General features: G+C 43.6%; 1 protein-coding gene across 3 annotated transcripts in view; it reads left to right on the forward strand.

Moving 5' to 3' along the window:
* Nucleotides 1–1,552: 1,552 nt before the first annotated feature.
* tfg (trafficking from ER to golgi regulator) overlaps nucleotides 1,553–22,403 on the forward strand; it is a 55,018-nt gene continuing 34,167 nt past the window's right edge. Inside the window, exons 1-3 of one of the 3 annotated variants that reach the window (XM_042333814.1) lie at nucleotides 1,553–1,674; nucleotides 6,467–6,675; nucleotides 9,913–9,996. In XM_042333814.1, the coding sequence (XP_042189748.1) occupies nucleotides 6,486–6,675; nucleotides 9,913–9,996 (274 nt within the window). In that variant the 5' untranslated portion in view covers nucleotides 1,553–1,674; nucleotides 6,467–6,485. 3 annotated transcript variants of the gene reach the window in all.

Genomic DNA, 22,403 nt, shown 5'->3' on the forward strand with positions numbered 1-22,403 from the left:
GGGTGTGGGGGTGGTGTGTGGTGGTGTTGGTGGGGGGGTTGGAGTGGGGGTGTTGGTGGGGGGTTGGAGTGTGGGGTGTTGGGGGGGGTTGGAGTGTGGGGGTGTGGGGGGGGTGTGGGATGTGGGGGGGGGTTGGAGTGGGGGTGTTGGTGGAGGGTGGGGGTGTTGGTGGGGGTGTGGAGGGTGGGGATGTTGGTGGGGGGTTTGGAGTGGGGTTGTTGGTGGGGGTGTTGGTGGGGGTGTGGAGGGTGGGTGAGGGGGTTGGAGTGGGGGTGTTGGTGGGGGGGTTGGAGGGGGGTGTTGGTGGGGATGGGGGGTGTTGGTGGGGGGGTTTGGAGTGGGGGTGTTGGTGGGGGTGAGGGGGTGTGTGGTGGTGGGGGTGAGGGGGGTGTGGTGGTGGGGTGAGGGGGGGTGTGGTGGTGGGGGTGAGGGGTGTGGTGGTGGGGGTGAGGAGGGTGTTGGTGTGGGGGGGGGTGTGGGGTGTGGGGGGGGTGGTGGTGGGGGTGAGGGTGAGGGGGGGGTTGGTGGGGTGTGGTGGTGGGGTGAGGGTGAGGTTGGTGGGGGTGAGGGGGGGGTTGTGGGGGTGAGTGTGGTGAGGGTGAGGGGGTGGTGGGGGTGTGGTGGTGAGGGTGAGGGGGTGAGGGGGGGGTGAGGGGGGTGTGGTGGTGGGGGTGAGGGGGGGTTGGTGGGGGTGAGGGGGGTGTGGTGGTGGGGGTGAGGGGGTGGGAGGGGTGTGGTGGTGGGGGTGTGGGGGTGAGGGGGGGGGTGGGGGTGAGGGGTGAGGGTGGGGGGTTGGTGAGGGTGAGGGGGGCGGTTGCTGGGGTGAGGGGGGGTTGGTGGGGGTGTGGGGGGTGAGGAGGGTGTGGGGGTGAGGGGGGGTGTGGTGGTGGGGGTGAGGGGGGGTTGGTGGGGGTGTGAGGGTGAGGAGGGTGTGGTGGTGAGGGGGGTTGGTGGGGGTGTGAGGGTGAGGAGGGTGTGGTGTGAGGGGGGGTTGGTGGGGTGTGGTGGTGGGGGTGAGGGGTGAGGGGGGGTTGGTGGGGGGTGTGGGTGGGGGTGAGGGGGTGGGGTGGTGTGGTGGGGGTGAGGGGTGGGGGGGGTGTGGTGGGGGGTGGTGGGGGTGAGGGGGGGGGTTGGTGAGGGTGGGGGGGGTGTGGGGGTGAGGGGGGGTTAGTGGGGTGGGGGGGTGTGGTGGTGGGGGTGGAGGGTGAGGGGGGGTTGGTGAGGGTGAGGGGGGGTGTGGTGGTGGGGGTGAGGGTGAGGGGGGGGGGTGAGGGTGAGGGGGTGTGGTGGTGGGGTGAGGGTGAGGGGGGTTGGTGAGGGTGAGGGGGGTGTGGTGGTGGGGGTGAGGGTGAGGGGGGGTTGGTGAGGGTGAGGGGGGTGTGGTGGTGGGGGTGAGGGTGAGGGGGGGGGGGAGGTGAGGGGGGGGGTTGGTGGGGTGAGGGGGTGGGGGGGGTGTGGTGGTGGGGGTGAGGGGGGTGAGGAGGGGTGTGGTGGGGGTGAGGGGAGAGACGGGTCAAACCCCACAGCCTCAGCCCAGGCTCCGGCACCAGCTCCCGGGGAGGGTCAAAGGTCGCCGCGCAGGCGCGGTCCCGCCGTCCTTTCCTGCCACGTCCAGATCGGGGGCGAAGAACTCGGCGGAGCGGCGGCTTTGGGCGTTCAAACTCGGGCTGTCAGGTACTGCGGAGAGAGAGAGAGAGGAGGAGGAGAAGGAGAGAGAGAGGGAGCGAGAGAGGAGAGAGAGAGGGAGAGAGCGCGAGAGAAACCCACACGTCGCCCACTCTTCCCCCTTCACTTCCCTTCGCCCGCGGGTCTCGACGGTTTTTTACAGTGAGAACGTTTTTTTTCCGACGCTCTCGAGGGCGTCCCACAGCGCCGCCGCACAGACAACCGAGACGGAGGCCCTCCCCGGGGCCCTCCCCTCACCCCTCACCCCTCTCTCTCTCTCTCTCTCTGTCTCTCTGTCTCTGTCTCTCTCTGTGTGTCTGACCGAACCGGGGAGTGTTTTCACTTTCAACCCCTTTTTTTTTTACGTCGGTTATTCCGGTGTGTGTGTGTGTGTGTGTGTGTTTTTTGGGGGGCGGGCGGGCGGGCGGGGGGGGGGGGGTCGCCTTTTCGTGTGACACACACACACACACACACACAGAGGGAGGGAGGGGAGTGGGCTCACTATTTTGCAGGATGTCGGTGTTGCGCCAGTGCGCAGGCGCGCGGCGCGCCGTTGTGCGCTGTTGCGCGGGGCGGCTCACTGTTTGGCAGAGGGACACACACACACACACACACCGCACCCACACTGAGTGAGTGAGTGAGAGTGAGTGACATCCGAGAGAGGCCCCGAGACTGGAGGAACCCCACAGTCAGCATTAACACCGCCCGAAGTGGACGTATTGTGTGCACAGTGAGGCAGCAGATTAACTCCAGTACACACACACACATATATATACTATATATATAATATATATATTATATAATATATATAATATATATTTTATATAATATGTATTTTATAATATATACATTATATAATATATGATATATATCATATATATTGTACAGTATATATAATATATAATATATGTCGTATGATGTATATATATATATTATATAATGTATATTATGTAATGTATATATAATATATATATTATACCGTATATATAATATATATTATATAATGTATATTATATATTATATATAATATATATATAATGTTATATATTACATATATATATAAGCTCCTTTCCATGGTGTGTGCGAGCACTTAACGTTTGCTTTTGTATTTTCTTTCTAATAATAATAATAATGATTAATAATTGATCATAACGTGAATGTGTGGGGAGGGGGGGGCGGCAGATGCTGTGCTGCCAGAGTCGTTGGGTCTTTCGTTGGGGCGTCTGGATTTTGGGACGACGTGAATTTGTTTTGTGGGTAGGTTTTATTTTTTTCAATTAAAAAGAAAAAGGAGAAACATTTTAGTCTGTTGAGTTGACGGGAGTTATTTATGACGGGAGTTTTTTTTTTAGGTTGTTGTGAAAGATGGACTCTGAACCCCTTTACTGGACAGGTGTGCAAATGTGGAAGTTGATGGGATGAGGAGGTTTTTAAGAAGTCAAATCCAAATTGACAATAGGTCGATTAGCCTATTTTTTTTGCACCTCCCATGCCACAAAAAGGTGACTCATATGTATGTCTCAGTTGGGATTTTGAAATGACAATCAAGAATTATCAGTCCTGTGTATTGTGTTACTAACCCAATTTGCGTTCGTATTGTTTTTAACTGAGTCCCATCTGTCATCTTTAGCAGCATGTCCAATATTTTGTAGTTAGCTGACACTTTATACCCATTCACTTTACGAACGTCCACTCTTAGCTCATTTTCGTTGGGCGATCACCTCCGTGCGATTCAGTCTGTCTGCCTATTCCAGCCGGCTCACCTGCTGTGCTGCTTGGAAGAGTGTCACCATTATACCAGCTATTGTGCTGCTGTCACTGCCATGAGTCTGCACATTGCAGCCTGAATTACATGAGTCTTTTCTTTGTTGGCATAATTGTATCTTAGAGCAGCCTACTTCATCTGGGAAGGTCCAGACCATGGAGTTTTCCCACAGTTGTCATCCATGTGCTGTTCTATAATTGGTTAGCAAATTCAATTGAAGTGTATGCATGAGTTGAAATCTGCCAGTCTCATACGTTCCCTTGCTTCAAGATGTCACAAGAGTGGCACCTTCCATTTGATACTATGATTTCAGCTTTTCAGCAGCTGATGTCACTTGAGTACTTATTTGTTTTGGAGGGATTTGGCAAAAATTGGGCAAAAAATTATTATGTAAGTACCTTACAGTTCTTTAAAATTCTCATTCTAGGCAGAAATCTTTTTCAGTGTCAGTTTTCGAATTTAAGTGTTCTGAGCTTTGATTTCTATTATTTATGCCGGTTAATACTCATTTAGATAAACATCATAGTCTATGCATATCCTACACTAGACAAAGAACAGACCTCTACATAAAATGCTTCCATCTTTTAATTACTTGCTCATCAAGTAGAGGTGGTTATATTTTTTAATTTGTACCATAAAGAAAATCTGATAATATTGATTTGGAAGCAATCCAGAGGCACTATTTGCAACTTAAAAGACTGATATTTTGGGCATACGTGCGATGCACTGCAAAACTTCCCATAAACCCGTCAAAGTGTCAAGCCTTTGTTATAAATTACTGCAGTATAACAATTTGGGATTGTTATATCATCTCTTTTTGGAAGATTCTTCATATCTCAGATTAGGTATTCTGTCTGCTTCACTGCACATTGAATGCTTAGATTTAAAGCAGATTAGGAGATTTGTATTTTTTATTCAGAACTTCAGTTTGGTAATGGTAAATTCAATTAATAATGCAGGTTTGGTAATTGAGATACTATACTGTACGATAGTGACTAGTTTTGTTGTTTGATCAACTTGCTAACAATTTCCTGCAACTACCTTAATTCCTTGGTCACTCTCCTCCATAAACTCCCTCTCTGCTACTTTTGACACCCTTGCTTCGTCACCTCCCGCACCGCCTCCTACTCCCTCAAATCCCGCCTCCCCGGTACACCAATCACCTCTGTACAGTCAAGTCACAGGTGCGTGCCACTAAACGCACCTGACTCAAATCCAATCTTACGGTACACCACCAGATCCTGCTGGAAATTGTCAAAATCTACTGCTCTGCCCTTGCCCTCAGCTAAATTGTCCTTCTACTCCAAGATGATCTTGAGACTAAAGACAATCCCAGACTCATCCACCACAAACCAGCTCCTTCATCCACCTTTCCATGTCTCGCCCATCTTCTCGTCTAACTCTAAATGTTAGGAGATAATGGACTTCCTCTGCCTTTGCCCACATTGTATACAGTCAATTCTCTTTACAGTATATTCTGGGAAGCGATTTGAAACATCTCGAAGACATGATAAGGCGCTATATCAAATGTAAGAGTTATTATTATCATCTTGTGATGATACATTTGAAATGCTGTCAACAGATTGTGGTAGCCTACTCTAGAAGTGCCATGTGCTTGGTTACTAATTCACTTGCCGCCATGAGATATTGGTTAACAATTTTTAAAATAAGCTTTATTCTGCGTACTTTGCCGTTGTTAATAGCATTGACTGAGGTATATTTTCAGAAAGAGCAGACTTCCCCTGCTGATCGTCTGAAATTTATTTTTAATCTTGAAAAGAATATCCGCTTCAATGTTGGGTTGAATATTGCAACTAATTGGACGGTTTGAAACGGGGGATGACAACCTTGGCTTGGGGTCCCATGCATCATTTACAAGATCTTCCGAGCTCTGACCAACCAATCGTATTTATTGCTGCAGATGCCACGACTCCCAGAGCAACAAGGCAAGATGCTAGACCCAATTCGGGTTTATTGATAGATGTGGTGCAGCATACGACAATACAATACAAAATTACATTTGTATTGTGCTTTTCACGTCGGGAGGACATCCCAAGGTGCTGGACAGTCAGGGATTTGGACCTGAGTTGGGGGGATCGGGGTTGGAGAGGGTGGAGAGTGCTGAAGGCACGGTCGAAGAGGAGCGTTTTGAGAAGTACCTTGAAGGAGGCAAGGGAGGGAGCGAGGTGAAGGGAATGTGGAATAGAGTTCCAATAGGTGGAAATCCGTTAATTTGGAGTGACTAATATGAACGTGCCCATCTGAAAGACAAGTAATGTCCAGATTACTACAACTGTTCATCTATGCCAAGTATTTTATAATTTTCTACACGTTTTAAGCTTGTTTTGTTTGAGACTAGTGAAAGTCCAAAGGCACGTGATATGAAAGACTTCTTTAATACTGAGAATAATGATTCTACTCCCACTTCTTCTGTTCATTCAGGGATTTTTTTTGAAAATCCCATAAATATTGCAAGGAGGAGGAAAAACAATGATCAGAACACAATCGGTTTTATATATTTCGGTCAGTGCTATGCTATCTTTGCCCGGCTGGCATGCTGAGCTGGAGCATTCACTCAATCGCTTCTCTGTTCAGTTCTGGATCTCAGTCTCTCTGAATGGAGGTTGTGGTAGCTCCCTGCAGCAAGAAGAGAAGATTTGGATGGGCGAGTCACACATGGGCAGTCGCTTGCACCTAAAACTACAGTGAGTTTGGCAGAGATCTGGAGGCAGACCATCTGCCTGTCCTCCTGCAGCAGAGAGGAGGTGGAGTTGAAGTGGAATATTGTAAGGATTTTAAAAAAATCTGTCTTGTCTTATTGCAAGCATATGCATATCAATAATCCAAAACAGTTGTTGAGCTCTAATAACATCACCTGATTTATTGATGCTTAATAATAAATAAAAACAGAAGTCGCTGGAAGCATGCAGCAGGTCAGGCAGCATCTATGGAGAGAGGAAAATGAGTTAACGTTTCAGGTTGATAACCTTTCGTCAGAACTGTTTCTCTTATTGATGGTTAATTTGTTTAATCTAGGTGTGAAACCTGAGACGAGATGACCATGAATGGACAGCTGGATCTGAGTGGAAAGCTCATCATTAAAGCTCAATTAGGCGACGATATTCGCCGGATCCCAATTCACAATGAGGACATCACCTATGATGAGCTGGTACTGATGATGCAGAGAGTCTTCAGGGGGAAACTTCAGAGCAATGATGAAGTCACGATCAAGTACAAGGATGAAGGTGTGTTAACTCAAATATAGCTAAAAGAATGATGGTTTGACTTTGAGCAGCGTTGAGTTACTCACTTGAATGTTATTTCATGCCCCAGCACCCCCTACTTCTCTGATCTGCTTGCCCCAACTCCACTACCTGCCCCCTTCGTTCAGCCAGCTCCGCCCTGCTGCACGTCCCATGTCCGCTCTGCTCCACCATCAGCGACCATGCTTTCAGCTACTACCCCCTTAGGCGTGAAATCAGGAGGCAGTTTTTTACACAAAGGGTAGTGGAAATCTGGAACTCTCTCCCTCAAAAGGCTGTGGATGCTGGATCCATTCACATTTTCAAGATGCAGGTAGATAGATATTTGTTAGGTCAGGGTATTAAGGGATATGGGGCAAGGGCGGGTAATTGGATTTGATGTACAGATCAGCCATGATCTTATAAAATGGTGGAACAAGCTCGAGGGGTTGAATAGCCTACTCCTGTTTCTGTGTTTCTATGAACCTGGAACTCCCTGCCTCAGTCCTTGCCCTCTCCTTTCCTGCCTTCAGGTCGCACCTGAAGACCTTCCTCTTCAACGGTGCCTATGATCACCTTCCCTCTCTCCTCAGCTTGGCATCAAGCTTTGCCACTAATAAGTGCTCCATGACACTACCCACTTGAAGGGTGCTATATAAATGCAAGTTTCTTGTTATTTTGGTTCAGCAACCATAAGAACCCTCACCTGGGGTTCTTGGCTATAACATTTAATTGCAGAACACTACAATTTTAATTCATAGTCTCGGATTAAAAGCAAACTGATGATCTTGGGTGGGAGCCAAAGTGGGTGGGGAGGGGAAAGATGACTGAAAGAGTGGTTAATATAATGCAAAATTACATTTGTATAGCGCCTTTCATGTCGGGAGGACGTCCCAAGGCGCTGGACAGTCACGGATTTGAACCCGAGCTGGGGGATTGGGATCGGGGAGGATGGAGGATAGGAAAGTATCCGAAGGCTCGGTTGAAGAGGAGGGTCTTGAGACGTGCCTTGAAGGAGGCAAGAGAGGGGCGAGGCGAAGCGAATGTGGGATGGAGTTCCAAAGGGTGGGGACAGAAAGGCTGAAGGGCCAACCGCTGATGATGGGGCAAGCCAGGCGGGGCACATTGAGCATGCCGGAGCCTGCTGAGTGGAGGTAGCGGACAGGTTGATGAGGGGTAACCGAGGTAGGAAGGGGCAAGGCTATGCAGGGACTTGAAGGCAAGGACGAGGATTTCGAACTCTATCCTCTGAGTGATGGGGAGCCAGTGAGCCGGATGAGGGTGGGGGTGATGGGGTCACGGAGCCTGGTGTGGGAGAGAACACAAGCTGCAGAGTTCTGGACGATCTGCAGCTTGTGGAGGGAAGAGTTAGGCCAAAAGAGGTTTGCCTTGAGATATGTCTTAAGCATAGAAAAGGCCATAAAAAGCCAAATAGGATTGAACACTTTCAATATAAAAGCAAAAAGCTATACATAGTTTGGGGTGCCCTCTATAGAAAGGACATGCATCACTGTTTCAGTCTTCACTGAATGACAGCATCATCATCCAAGGATACGCACTCTCACTAAGCCAGTCCATAACCTTGGCATCTTGTTTGACCCTCAACTATCCCTGCTACCCCACATCTGTGTCATGACTCTCTCTGCCTTTCCCTACCTCTGCAACATTGCCCGGCTCCACCACTGTCGCACATCGCAGGTTGCCGAGACCTTTATACACGCATTCATAATATCCAGGCTTGACGATGCAAACTCCATGCTTATCAGATCCCCAATTCCCCATCCAATGAGTTGAGTCCTCACACTTGTGTTCAAATCCCTTCACTCTCTGGCACCTCCCTTCCTCTCCGACCTCCTCACTCCCCAATCCAACACCTGGCGCCTCCGCTCAACTGACACAGGCGTCCTGCTCGTCCCTTGCACTCTCCAACCCACAATTGTAGGTCGAGCTTTCAGCCAGTACGCCCCGAAACTCTGGAATACTCTCCTTCAATCCCTCTGCCTTGCCCGCTCTCCCCTTTTTCAAGTCCCGCCTGAAGACTTTCCACTTCAACCATGCTTAAGCCTCCCCCGGCTTGGAGACAGGTTCCTCCACCGTGAAGCGCTCTGAGATGCTACCCTGCATGGAGGGTGCTATATAAATGCTTGATGATGTTGAATGATGCAGGGCGATGTTCATTGTGGTAGATTGATATTGAATTTGTATAATTAGTGAAATTTAAAGTTTGCGACTTGAGCATAACTTTTATTCAGGTGATATTGTTTTATTTCCTGATCTGAAATAGCATTTAATGCATGTGGACTCCCAAGAGGCAAATTCCAGAGTAGCGAAATTGATTTTAAATTAGATATGTATAAATGGAGGATACATTATGAAGCCATGTGGGATATCATTTGTCAGACGTATGGGGTAACATAATAACTCGTGATCTAAATCTATGTTGCTAGAGACTTATTTTATTTTGCTATATAATTAAAAATTAATGAGGTAAACGATTATGTAAAATTAAGCAAAGCGGTAAAAAAAATGCATTTAATTTGGCCTACATTTCTCTGTGCTGCTGCTTCTGGGTGAGTGCAATTAGTTTAATGTGTAATATGTGCTCTGAATTTTTGTTTATGGTTTGACTATTTTCTTCAAAAAATATTTAAAGGTAAATATCATTAATCAGAGTATATTGTGATCTTAACCGCAAATCGTGGTTGACCAAGATTGTAGGTGCATAGTACAGTATTTTGTTTCTATTAATTTAGCTTGACTTTGTAGTTGTTCAGCTGTTGTTCACTCAATGACCTAGGTTTGGAGGAGGAGAGCCTAATGGGCAGGAGGAGAGCAGTGCTAAGCAGAAGCAAAGAATCACTTAAGTACTATATTCAGCTACTCAACTTGAATTGACTGCTATGTGCCCAATTAGTCTGACTCATCAAGGTCTGAAATGGTTCTGCGTCACAGTTTAGGTTTTGCAAATGGGCATCAGATTTAGCTGAATTGACTCAATGTTGTGCTGTACATTTCTATAATTTTATGAATTAAGTTGAGAACCTAGCATTTTTTTGTATACTAATAATTTCAATTTTATCAAAGACCTTCCTTTTTGACCATGGTCACCTTTTCCCTCCACTTCGCTCTTGGTTTCCACCCCCAGTTCAGGTACCAAGCCACTGGTTACCCCAAGAGCTTAGGGGTGTTTTCCCGATGTAGAAGCTGCTATATAATCTAAAATGTACCATTCTTTTGCAGATGGAGATCTAATAACCATATTTGACAGTTCAGACCTTTCCTTTGCTACCCAGTGCAGTAGGATACTTAAACTTACATTGTTTGGTGAGTACCCTTTTAATATCAATATATTTATCAGTGCTTCTATTAAATATCCTTTGTACTTCAGAAAATGTTAAATGTTTTGTTTGTTTAGAAATCAGATATACAAAACACAGTCTGTTGACCAAACAGCTATAGAAAATACAAACACACTTTGTTGAATAATGATAAATATGTTTACTTCCAATGTATTGAAAATGTCAGTGTTGAATAAACAGCCATAAAAATAGCTACTCCAGAATATTTCAAATATCAAATATATTTAGCAAAGATGACATCAGATTGAGCTCATCTTCTCTCTAAAGTCACTGAATACACGCTGGCACCAGTGATGCTGCGGACATATGGGTTGAGGGATATTCTTGGATGGATCAATGGTGTAGTGTATTACACTATCTGTAGTAACTTTCGCTGCAATGTAATCGATTCGGAATTTAAATACGGCACTTTTTTGAATTACTAAATAGCATTGTAAAAGCAGAATGCACCCTTAACGATGCGGTTTCTAATAGTATTTCCAAACTGTAAACTAATTCAGTTGTAATGAACAACAACAACAAATTACATTTGTATAGTGCTTTTCACATCAGGAGGACATCCCAAGGTGCTGGATAGTCAAGAATCTGCACCCGAGCTGGTGGTTGGAGTCAGGAGGGGTGGAGGGCGGGTAGGGCGAGGCGGGTGACCGAAGACACAGTCAAAGAGGAGGGTCTTGAGACAGGTCTTGAAGGAGGCAAGGGAGCGGGCGAGGCAGAGGGTTTGTGGGATGAAGTTCCAGAGGGTGGGGCTGAGACGTTGGAAGGCCTGCCCGCCAATGGTGGGGTGGGCAAGACGGGGAACGTGAAGCAGGCCGGAGCCTGCTGAGCGGACCGCCTGGTTGGGGGTTGGAGGTCACAGCAAGGCCATGGAGGGATTTGAAGGTGGTGACCAGGATCTTGAACTGTATCCTCTGAGTGATGGGGAGCCAGTGGAGTTGGGCGAGGGTGGGGGTGATAAGGTTACGGAGCCTCGTACGGGAGAGAACAAGGGCTGCAGAGTTCTGGATGATCAGCATATGGAGGGAGGAGTTGGGGAGGCTGACAAGCAGGGAGTTTGCGTAGTCGAGCCTGGATGTGATGAATGCATGGATGAGGGTCTAGGAGGCCTGCGGTGAGAGACAGTGGCAGAGCCGGGCAATATTGTGGAGGTGAGGAAACACAGAGCGAGTCATGGCATGGATGTGGGGAATGAAGGATAGTTGAGGGTCGAACAGGACACTGGGGTTCCGTATTCACTCCGTGAGGTGTAGAGTGCATCCATGAAGGCCAATGCTGTCATCGCCCGAGCTATGGAGGCACTGATGGGAGCCAAGCATGCGGGCCTCGGTCCTGTTGATATTCAACTAGCGAAAGTTAGAGGAGAGGCGGTGTAGGAGTATAGACTGTTGAAGGCAACACAGAGGTCGAGGAGGACAAGGAGGCTGAGAGAGCCATGGTCCCAGATGGACAGAATGTCATTAGTGACTTTGACCAGGGCTGTGTCCGCGCCGTGGGCAGGAGAGGAAAGAGCGAAGCTTGGAAGCGACGACTCATTCCAGCGCCTTGGAGAAGAATGGGAGGTTGGAGATGGGGTGAAAGCTGGAAAGTGATGGGCCCTGGGAAGGTTTTTTGAGGATAGGGGTGATGCCAGTTGTTTTTAGAGGGGTGGGAACAGTGCCAGTGGATAAGGAGAGGTTGTAATATATCGAAAATAAAAGCTTTAATTTCAAATGGTATTCTTGGGTAGTATTACAGTTTATGATCAGCTCAAAAACAAGCCTTTTCATTTATTATACCATCCTTAATTATTGCACCGTTTCAAACTTTTTGAACAGGTAACTGCACTTTTGAAAGTCGTAATTTCCTTCTTTATTAAATCAAAAATCATTCTGGATTTTGTTGCTTGTTTTCTGGATGCTTTTTCATAGTGAAATCTACTTTATTTGACAACGTTTCTTGGATACGAAAGCAAACAAATGGAAAACACATTTGACAGAAAAGAAAACCTGAGATTTATTTTGGGCACAAAACTGCTATGGCAATGTAGAACTGTCGTAGAAATCACTGTGGGTTTACTCTGCTTAATGTTTATTTGACAATGACGTAATCAGCTTAGGGTTTTGGGTCCTATATTAGATACTTAAGAGATACTACACAAACTGCAAAAACAAATTCTACCTTTTTTCACCCTGTTTGTATGTTTTGGTGGGTGGAGGGAGAATTACACATTCAGAGAGAGGGAGAGAATTGACGTAAAATATAAAGAAAGGAAAGGCTATTTTGCCATTGAGGCAGCTCCTTCCAATAGACTATTCATTCTCTCATGGACTCTGTCTTACCGCCCTCTACCACCACCTCAATATCTTTTAACTAATCGTGCGATCATTTATACATATTTTTCCTAGCACATGGGTTTGTCTGATTTTTATTTAGTATGATTGATGAGAAGTCCTGTAGCGTATTGGTTAGAGCACGCACCTCGCAAACGAGAGAACCCAGATTCAATTCTCGGGCTGGGAAACCTTAGGCAAGTTTCCTTACTCCACACACCTCTTTACGTAGCAGTAAGCAGGAACCCTTATGGTAGTTGATTGATGGATCGCTTTTCTGTGTGTGATAATCCTTGAAAAGAAATTAACAATTTGGTTTCAACGACGTGATAAGATCGTTATATCAAATGCAAGGATTATTATATAGAATTTTATAAAGGGATGTGTCTTTCTGGGGCGAGAGAACTTTAATAATAATAATCCTTGCATTTAATATAGCATTTTATCACTTCATTGCACGTCTCAAAGTACTTCACTGTAAAGTGAATCGACTATATTTTGTGAGCGAAAAGCGGCAGCCAATTGTGCAAAACAACAACAACAAAATTACATTCGTAAAGCACCTTTGACGTCGGGCGGACGTCCCATGGCACTGGACAGACAGAGTTACGCACCAAGCTGGGGGTCGGGTTGCGGGAGGATGGAGGGCAGGTGGGGGAAGCAGGGAGATCGAAAGCACGGTCGAAGAGGAGAGTCTTGAGATGGGTCTTGAAGATGGCAAGGGAGGGGGCGAGGCGGAGGGACTGTGGGATGGAGTTCCGGAGGGTGGGGACAAAGTGGCGGAAGGCCCGCCCGCCAATAGTGGGGCGAGCGAGGCGAAGGACGTGAAGCAGGCCGGAGCACGCTGAGCAGAGGGAGCGAGCAGGATGTTAGGAGGTTGCAGTGTTATGTGGGAGCAAGACTGTGGAGGGCTTTGAAGGTGAGGACCAGGATCTTGAACTGTTTCCTCTGTGTGATGGGAAACCAGTGCAGTTGGGCAAGGATGGGGTTGATAGGTCGCAGAGCCTAGTGCGGGAGGGAACACAGGCTGCAGAGTTCTGGATGATCTGCAGCCTGTGGAGGGAGGAGTTGCGGAGGCCGACAAGTAATGAGTTTGCACAGTTGAGCCTCAATGTAATGAAAGCATGTATGAGGGTTTCGGCAGCCTGCAGTGTGAGACAGTGGCAGAGCTGGGTGACGTTGCGGAGGTGGGGAAGGCAGAGCGGGTCATGGCGCAGATGTAGGGTAGAAATGATAGCTGAGGGTCAAACAAGACCCCAAGGTTCCAGACTGGCTTAGCAAGGAAGAGTGTGCAACCATGGATGGTGATGCTGTCAGCGCCTGAGGTGAGTAGGCGCTGACTGGAACCAATCAGGAGAGCCTCGGTCTTTTGACGTTCAACTGAAGAACGATAGCTCTCATCCAGGACTTGATGTCCGACAGACATTCAATCAGTGTCCTACAAATGGTTGTGGATTGGGTGACCAAATTATTATTATTAAATAAAGCGTTTAAAAGAAATCTTCCCCCAAAAAACTTACAGAAATTTGCTACGGAGCGTGGGCGGATTTACATAGAATTTACAGCACAGAAACGGACCATTCGGCCCAAATAGTTGCCGGCCTTTATACTCCACATGAGTCTCCACCACTCCTTGCTCCATCCCATACCTATCTGTTCCTTTTTAAGAACATAAGAACACAAGAATTAGGAGTAGGAGTAGGCCATTCAGCCCCTCTAGCCTGCCCCGCCATTCGATAAGATCATGGCTGATCTTCTGACCTAACTCTTAATTACCTGCCCTATTCCCATATCCCCTAATCCCTCTGTTTTTTAAAAATCTATCAGTCTCAGCCTTGAAGATGTTCAAGGACTGAGCATCTACAGCCTTCTGGGGAAGTGAATTCCATAAATTCACTATCCTCTGAGTGAAGAAATGTTTCCTCAACTCTGTTCTCAAAGGCTGACCCTTAATTTTCAGACTGTGACCCCTGGTTATAGATTCTCCTACCAGGGGAAACAGACCCTCAGTGTCTACTTTATCCAGCCCTTTAAGAATCTTATATGTTTCAATAAGATCTCCCCTAATTCTTCTGTAAATTCACTACCCTCTGAGTGAAGAAGTTTTTCCTCAACTCAGTGCAAAAGAGCTTACCCTTAATTTTAAGACTGTGGCCCCTGGTTATAGTTCCTCCAACCAGGGGAAAAAGTCTCCCACTATTTATTCTGTCGTACCCCTTAATAATCTTATAGGTTTCTATAAAATCACCTCTCATTCTTCTATATTCTAGAGAATATAGGCCTAAGTTGCTCAACCTATCCTCATAACTCATCCCCCTCATCCCTGGTACCAACCTAGTGAATCTACATTGTACCCCCTCCAAGGCGAGTACATCCTTTCTTAAATAAGGAGACATCAGGGCCTATACAGTTGCAGCAAGACTCTTATATTCTAACCCTATTGTAACAAAGCCAACATACTGTTCGCCTTCCTAATTGCTTGCTGTACCTGCAAACTAACTTTTTGTGACTGGTGTACAAAGACACCCAAGTCCCTCTGAACGCTGACACTATCGAGTCTCTCCCCTTCTAAAAAATAATCTGCTTTACTGTTTTTGCCACCTAGGTGGATGACCTTACACTTCCCTACATTATACTTCATCTGCCACCTATTTGCCCACTCCCCTAGCCTATCTATAGCTTGTTGCATTTTTTTAATGTCATCCTCGGTATTTACTCTCCCTCCTAGTTTAGTGTCATCCGCGAATTTGGATATATTAAGTTCGATGTCCTCATCGAGATCGTTGATGTAGATTGTAAATAGTTGAGGCCCAAGCACTGATCCTCGTGGCACTCCATTAGTCGCATCCCGCCAATCTGAGAAGGACTCGTTTATCCTTACTCTTTGTTTTCTTCCCGTTAGCCATTCTTCAATCCATGCTAATATATTCCCCTTAATTCCATGGGCCCTAATCTTGTGAATCAATCTTTTATGCGGCACTTTATCGAATGCCTTTTGGAAATCTAAATACACTACCCTACTGATTCCCCCCTATCTAACCTACTTGATATGTCCTCAAAAAAATCTAAAAGATGTGTTAAGCATAACTTCCCTCTTGTAAAGCCATGTTGACTCTGTCTAATCATATTGTGATCCTCTAAGTACCCCACTACGACATCCTTAATTAAGGATTCTAGAATTTTCTCTAACACCGATATCAGACTAACTGGTCTATAGTTTCCCATCTTTTCTCTCCCACCCTTCTTAAATAGTGGTGTCACGTTTGCGATCTTCCAATCAATGGGAACCGTTCCAGAATCCAAAGAATTTTGAAAGGTCAGACACAAGGCCTCCGCTATCTCATGAGCTACCTCTTTTAAAACCCTAGGAGGTAAACCATCAGATCCAGGGGACTTGTCACTTTTTAATGCCAACAATTTCCCTAGCACCAATTCTTTGCTAATGTAAATTTCCCTAAGTTGCTCCCTATCATTACCCCCATGGTTCATCTCTATTTCTGGTAAACTTCTTGTGTCTTCTAACGTGAAGACAGAAGCAAAGTATTTATTTAGGGACTCTGCCATATAATAATAATAATAATAATCCTTGCATTTGATATAGCGCTTTTCACGTCGGGAGGACGTCCCAAAGCGCTTCACAGATCACACTGTAAAGTGAATTGACTGTATAATTCCTCCTGTCTCTGCCTGTAATGGACCCACATGCTAGCCTATTCCTCTTAATGTATTTATAAAAACTCTTACAATCTGTCTTAATGTTCCTAGCTAGCTTGCCCTGATAATCCATTTTCTCCTTGTTGGTCCCTAAAACACTCCCAGTCCTCAGGTTTGCTACTCTTTGTGGCAGTTTTATAGGCCTTTTCTTTTAGTTTTATACTTTCTTTAGCTGCTCTAGTTAGCCACGGATGAACTGCTTTCCCTGGGGTACTCTTATTCCTCAAGGGAATATGTGACCGCTGGGAATTTTGCACTACATCTTTAAACGTTTGCCACTGTTGGTCTATTGTCATATCCATTAATCTAATTCCCCGGTCTATTTTAGCTAATTCTTCCCTCTTACCTGCAAAGTTAGCTTTATTTAAATTTAAGACCCTTGCTTCGGATTTGACTACATCGCTCTCTAACTTAATACTAAATTCTATCATGTTATGATCACTCTGCCCTAGAGGAGCCTTAATATCTATATTACCGACTAGCCCTGCTTCATTACACAAAACAAGGTCTCGGATGGTCTGTCCCCCAGTTGGTTTCTTTTTCGCTCATGTGTCTATCTAAATGGATTTATTCTATTTTGTGATGTTTTGAGCAATTTTTTATTTATCAAGATGAAGTATAGCAGTACTCAAGAGCATTTTAATTTCAGAATTCAGTTCCTAAATGCAAGAAGAATCTTCATTTTAGTCATTTTAGAAACTTAACAGTTTTATTGAAAGCTTGTGAGCAACCATTAAAATGGAATGTACGAGTTTGAAATATTTCAACTTTATAATTTCAGCCCTTTTTTGATCTTAATTACCATCCTTAATAGTCAGTTGCCCCAATCTAATTGATTACCATTTGCAGAATATTTTGTTAAACAGGTCCTTCAGCTAAACTAGTACTAAGCACTTCTGCCACAAGGAGGATGTAATGAGCTGTTTTACGTGCGACTGGAACAGGAAGGGGAGTTGGGATCGCACAGAAAGTTGATTACAGCTGCGTACATATCTACAAGGATTTTCTCAGGGTTTATCATTTTCATAATAAAATGGAATAGTTCTTTACAAACTTTTGAAATGTTTTGCTGTGATTATTTGCTGACATGTTCGATTACTTACTGCCATTGTTAGAGATTACGTCTCCAGTAAGATGCAGTACAGAAAGTGTGTAGTTCATCTTTCAAATCAATTTTGCAAATTTAATCTAGATAACAGTATTCCCTTAGCAGCAATTTATATCCTGAAATCATGTCTCCATGTGTAAGTGCACAGCAATCAATTTAGAACTTGAGACAGGTTAGGTCACCGCTATTACTCCATTGAACGTAATGTTTTATCCAGATGCTTATATTTATACAAAACATAATAAAATAATAGGTCTGTGCTTATTTATATTTGTGTAATTTTATGAGTTTTGTTGTAGTTACTAACCCTAAGGGATAAGGTCATAATTCAGAAATTGGATGCATATGTGTGCATATGTTTGTACGATATGTTTCAACTTGGAATTCTTAAAATCAATAAGGTTTTAATAATAATGGTATATTATTATTAAAACCTTATTGATAAGGTTTTAATAATAATATACCATTATTATTAAATAATAATGATTATTATTAAATAATAATAATGGCACAAAGAAATTTGGATTCTGTAATACCATAGTATATGGGGTGCATTTATTGCTCTGTGTGCTGAAGCAGTGCACACCTGGATTTACTCATCAATTTTATAAAGAATGATTTTGAACGGGAAAGGGTATTTTGATGCTGTTGATTTCATCAGGTTGTTAGTTCAATATTTCACCAGGTTGACATTGTATTTGATCCCATCGCCTCACTTATTTGGAGAGCAGCTTATTTTGTGACTTCAAACATGAATTGACTTGATCTTGTATTTAAACATATACACCCATTATTACCCCAGGAAATGTGATCCCCCAATTGACTAACAACCAAGTTCTTACTTCTTGCTTGGTTAACAGAGGTGTGTGGAGTAAAGAAACTTGTCCAACGTTTCACCTTGACTGGGAATTGCCCCCAGGTCCTCTCGCTTGCAACACGAGGGCTCTAACCGTTAAGTTACAGAACTCCATAATAGTTGGAGTCTGATATCTCTGCTGCCAAATGACCTGTTCCATTTAAACTATGATTTCTCACAGTTTCCCAAACTTTTGTAATTATCCAAATGGGACTAAACAGATAATAACTTGTCAAAGTCAATATACAGCTTGATGTGCTAAATGGCAACTTTCTGTAATGGAAGATTGCATAAAGTACTCTGAAAAGGGTTAAGGTAAACCTTTGTGATTCTAAATCTTGGTGTTAATTTGAAGTTAGTATAATATTGATCTGTGAAATGTTGTAACAAGGTATCATTTTCTAAAGTAAAAGATTAGGGCTTATATAATACTTGTACAATAGATACTGCAGCTTTACTGTGAATTACATGTATCACCAGATGGCAGTGTTGCTTAATGAAAACTACTGTTAAATTTAAGAGATTTTGAGTTCCCGAACTATGCAAAAAATGCCTTGTATCATTTAATCTGAGGTCTGACAAATGTGGAGTTTTAATATATAAAATATGTTTCCAAAGTGGCTTAGTAGCGTTTTGCAACTATAGGGTGAGTTGTATTGAAACACAGTCCTGTAGTTCAGTAGTTAGAGAACTCGCCTTGCAAGAGAGAGACCTAGGTTCAGTTCCCGGCAGGGCGAAATGTTGGACAAGTTTCCTTACTCCACATGCCTCTGTTTACCTAGCAGCAAGTAGGAACCCAGTTGTTAGTCGATTGGCGGATCGCTTTTCCGGGGGTAATAATTTCCTTCAAAAAAAAGTAATAATAATAAATTGGTCACTTCAATCCGCGACTGTTTGTGGGACACTGCTGTGTATTATTGGCTACCGCGTTTCGCCCACAAAATATATAATCGGTTCACTTTACAGTATGTTCTGTGAAGCGCTTTGAGACGTCTCGAAGACGTGATAAGACAGATATCAAATGATGGATTATTATCATTATATATTATAATCTTAAAAATGTTTTGTGACAACAAGATCACTACCCATTTTCTTTGTTACCATTTTGTTGAGAATTCTGGCATTTATCTCTTTGTTAACATATAAAAATCAACATGTCGTTATTCATCTGTATCAATGAATATCCCTTTTTAGGGTACCTTATTGAATCTGAATGTAGTATTATCACTTTTAAGATGCTCTTTTTTCCACTGGGGCTTGGGATTGAATCTTGCCCCAACAGCTGTGTTTTGGCTACTAAGGACTTTCATCACTGTAAAGCCAAAAACTGGCCACAATCTTTGGCACAACATTACCTCTTGCTCTGAGAAGCAGTGATATCTCTGTGTGAGATGGAAAACTTGGATGCAGTGGAAGTGTCTACATTTGGGAATGAGTGACTTGGGGGAGAAAATCACAAGTGATATTGGCTTTTATAACTGCATAAAGGGCATCTCTGTACAAATTATTACTCCACTGTGTCAACATACTTTTTTAAGACCTTGCTGCAAGTCTTCACTTTTAAAAAAAAATCCCCTGGATGTTTTGAATTGGACAATGTGCTGCTGCTTAAGACACTGTGGGTGTTGACAAATGTAATTGCCTTTGGCTAGTGGTAGCCAGAGGTTTTTGCTTTAGGTGGAATATCCTTAGTTTGCAACTTGTCTTAACGTAGAGCAAAATATGGTCTTTAATGCACAAAATCCCTGACCAGCTGTAAACTGTATTTCATAACTGCTTCTGGCATGTTAACATTTGTTGTGTAATCCGTATTGAAATCATCTACCACCTTGTGAATAACTGGAACGCCCGCACCACCTTGTCGTGCAAATTTATTCCTGCATATTGGCACGTTTTTCTTAGAATAAATGGGAATAATGGATCTTTGTTTTTCTTTGTTTCATGAATATTAGGTGAGCTAAATTAGAAGTTTTGGTTCGATGTAGTACCAAGTTGCTTTTACTTGCATATGTTTATTCCTGCAATTTGGAACATGCTCAAACCCTCTGGCATTTCAAAAATAAAGTTAACATCTCTTAATGTATATGGCGAATTACCTTGCACAGAGTACGCTCTTATGGATTATATGTAACACAATTTGACAGGAGTGAACTTGATGAAGAATTTCTCTTGGTACAGCAAGTAAATGCAATTTAATTGTGTTTAGTTAGTAGAAGTTTTTTTGTTGTGGTCAGAAAGATTCCCTCTTTCCCATCAACCAAAAAAGCTACCGTATACCTGAAATAACTTTTTAGGAGAAGTAGAATTAGGAAACTAAGTCTGTCTGTGAATTTTTCTATGCCTTTTTAACTTTCATTTCATTGCTTTTGAGAGGCTGCTGGGGCAGATTTGCTGCTGTTTGCCTGTCTAATGTGCTTGAAACGCTTGCTTTTGCATGAAAATGATTGCTGGATAAATACAAGAAATTACAAATTAAGCATGCTAAAAGCAGCAGACTTGTAATGGAGACATTTTCCCGAGTGGGGCAGGCTTGAATGGGTAGGCATTGTTTTGGCGAGTTAGGCAGTGGAATGGCTGGCCTGACATAAAATGTGAAATTATCCTGAATTTGATGTCTCCTTCTTGTGGTGGATTTTGTTGATATCAAGCCAGTTCAGTAGAGGACCACGTGTGTCAACCTGATACTATTGGTAGCTCTCTCATCTTTGGGTCAGAAGGTTGTGGGTTTAAGCCCCACTTTGGGACTTCAGCTCATAGTTTAGTCTGACGCTCAAGTGCAGCTGCATTGTCGGAGGTGTTGTCTTTTAAGATGAGATGTTAAACTGAGGTTCTGTGTGTTGTTCAGATGGACGTTAAAGATCCCATGACACTTGCTTGAAAAAGGGCGTTTCAATCAGGGTCCAGGCCAACAGTGCTCCAGATTAATTGCTCCTTTACATCATGGCTGCTTGTAGGACCCTGTGAATTGATTTGAGATGTTTCAACGGGATAAGTTACTATAAAAAATGCAAGTTCTTTCCATGTTTCAAATTTGCAAATGTTGCTTGTTTGTTGTTCTAAGTCTCGAGGTGTTGCATATGTTCAACAATGATGACTGAATATTATGACATGCGTGGTTTTCATCCAGAGAAATTAATTGCCTGACTTTATCTAACAGATTATCTTATATTAATTTCATGTACTGAAGAAAAAATGGCTTGAAATAATATTGATTTAATCGTTGTTTGTCTGCATGCAACTGCTGTGGTGCCAAATTATATCTGGCAGTATTTGTAACGAATGCCTTGCTTGAGTATGTTATGGATGAGTTCTTACTTTTGGGGCAAGGCTCGAAGGCAGTAAGTATCATCCAGCCTTTTACTTGGGAGCAGTGTATTGTACAATTAAAACTTGGGAGCAAAGGATTTTACATAAGAAAATAAATGTGGAGACCTTATTACTGTGGAAAGTGTACTTGATATGAGCATCTCAGTCAGGCATTTATTAGAAATCATTGGATTACACGGTGTGTATTTTGTCAGAAACAATTACAGAACAAAGTACTGGTAGGTGTTTTTTAGTGTAAAGTGTAGTTGTTTTTAAGAAAGGAACCACTGTTGGCTGTTGTATTGTTGAAGAGATTTGATAAATGTCTTAACTGTTGTAACATGTGAAAAGTATTAAAGTTAGTTAAAATGAGCTTGGTTGATAAATAGTGGTGATTTGCAAAGTGGAATGCATGCCATAGCTCCGTTCCAGAATTCATTACGGGAATTGGGGTGTGATGGTGTCAACAATAAATGTCAGCCATCACATTATTCTTTAATGCAAGCCAAAACCTACATCATAAAATTGATTTATAAAATAACAAAACTGTCCTTTGACACATTGTGCAACCTTTGAAGAATTGGTTGTGTAATGTTGGTACGGATTCCTTGATTTGATGGTGTGCAGGTTATCTAATGCAGTTTTTTTTGTTCATTGGAAGGAGCTGTTTGAAGTGTTGCTTTGTGGTCATATCTTACACTAAGGAGAAAGCCTGATAAACTTTAGATTTTGTTCAAATTAATTGGAAATTCTTTCCATTAAAACAGCATGGAACAACACAGATGGGGATAGAGAGATCTTCAATTATTCCGTTTTGTTACACATTTTTTTAGGAGAATCATTCCTAAACAATTGTTACCAATATCAGTTTGTAGTGGTTCTCTTTGAGGTTAGCCCTGTTAGCAGAAAATGTAATAGGTTTGAGGCTTTTTCTTGAGCAGTGAACAACTCTTGACTTGAGATGAGAGCTCAGAAAAACTTGTGCTTTTGTGTACTATGCTGGTTTGAAGATATAAAGTCTCCAAATCCCAGCCCCAGTTTTGCATTACTGTGGTATGCATTCTTATACAATGCAATCT

This window comes from Callorhinchus milii, unplaced genomic scaffold, assembly GCF_018977255.1.
Source record: "Callorhinchus milii isolate IMCB2004 unplaced genomic scaffold, IMCB_Cmil_1.0 Scaffold4, whole genome shotgun sequence".
Lineage (NCBI taxonomy): Eukaryota > Metazoa > Chordata > Chondrichthyes > Chimaeriformes > Callorhinchidae > Callorhinchus > Callorhinchus milii.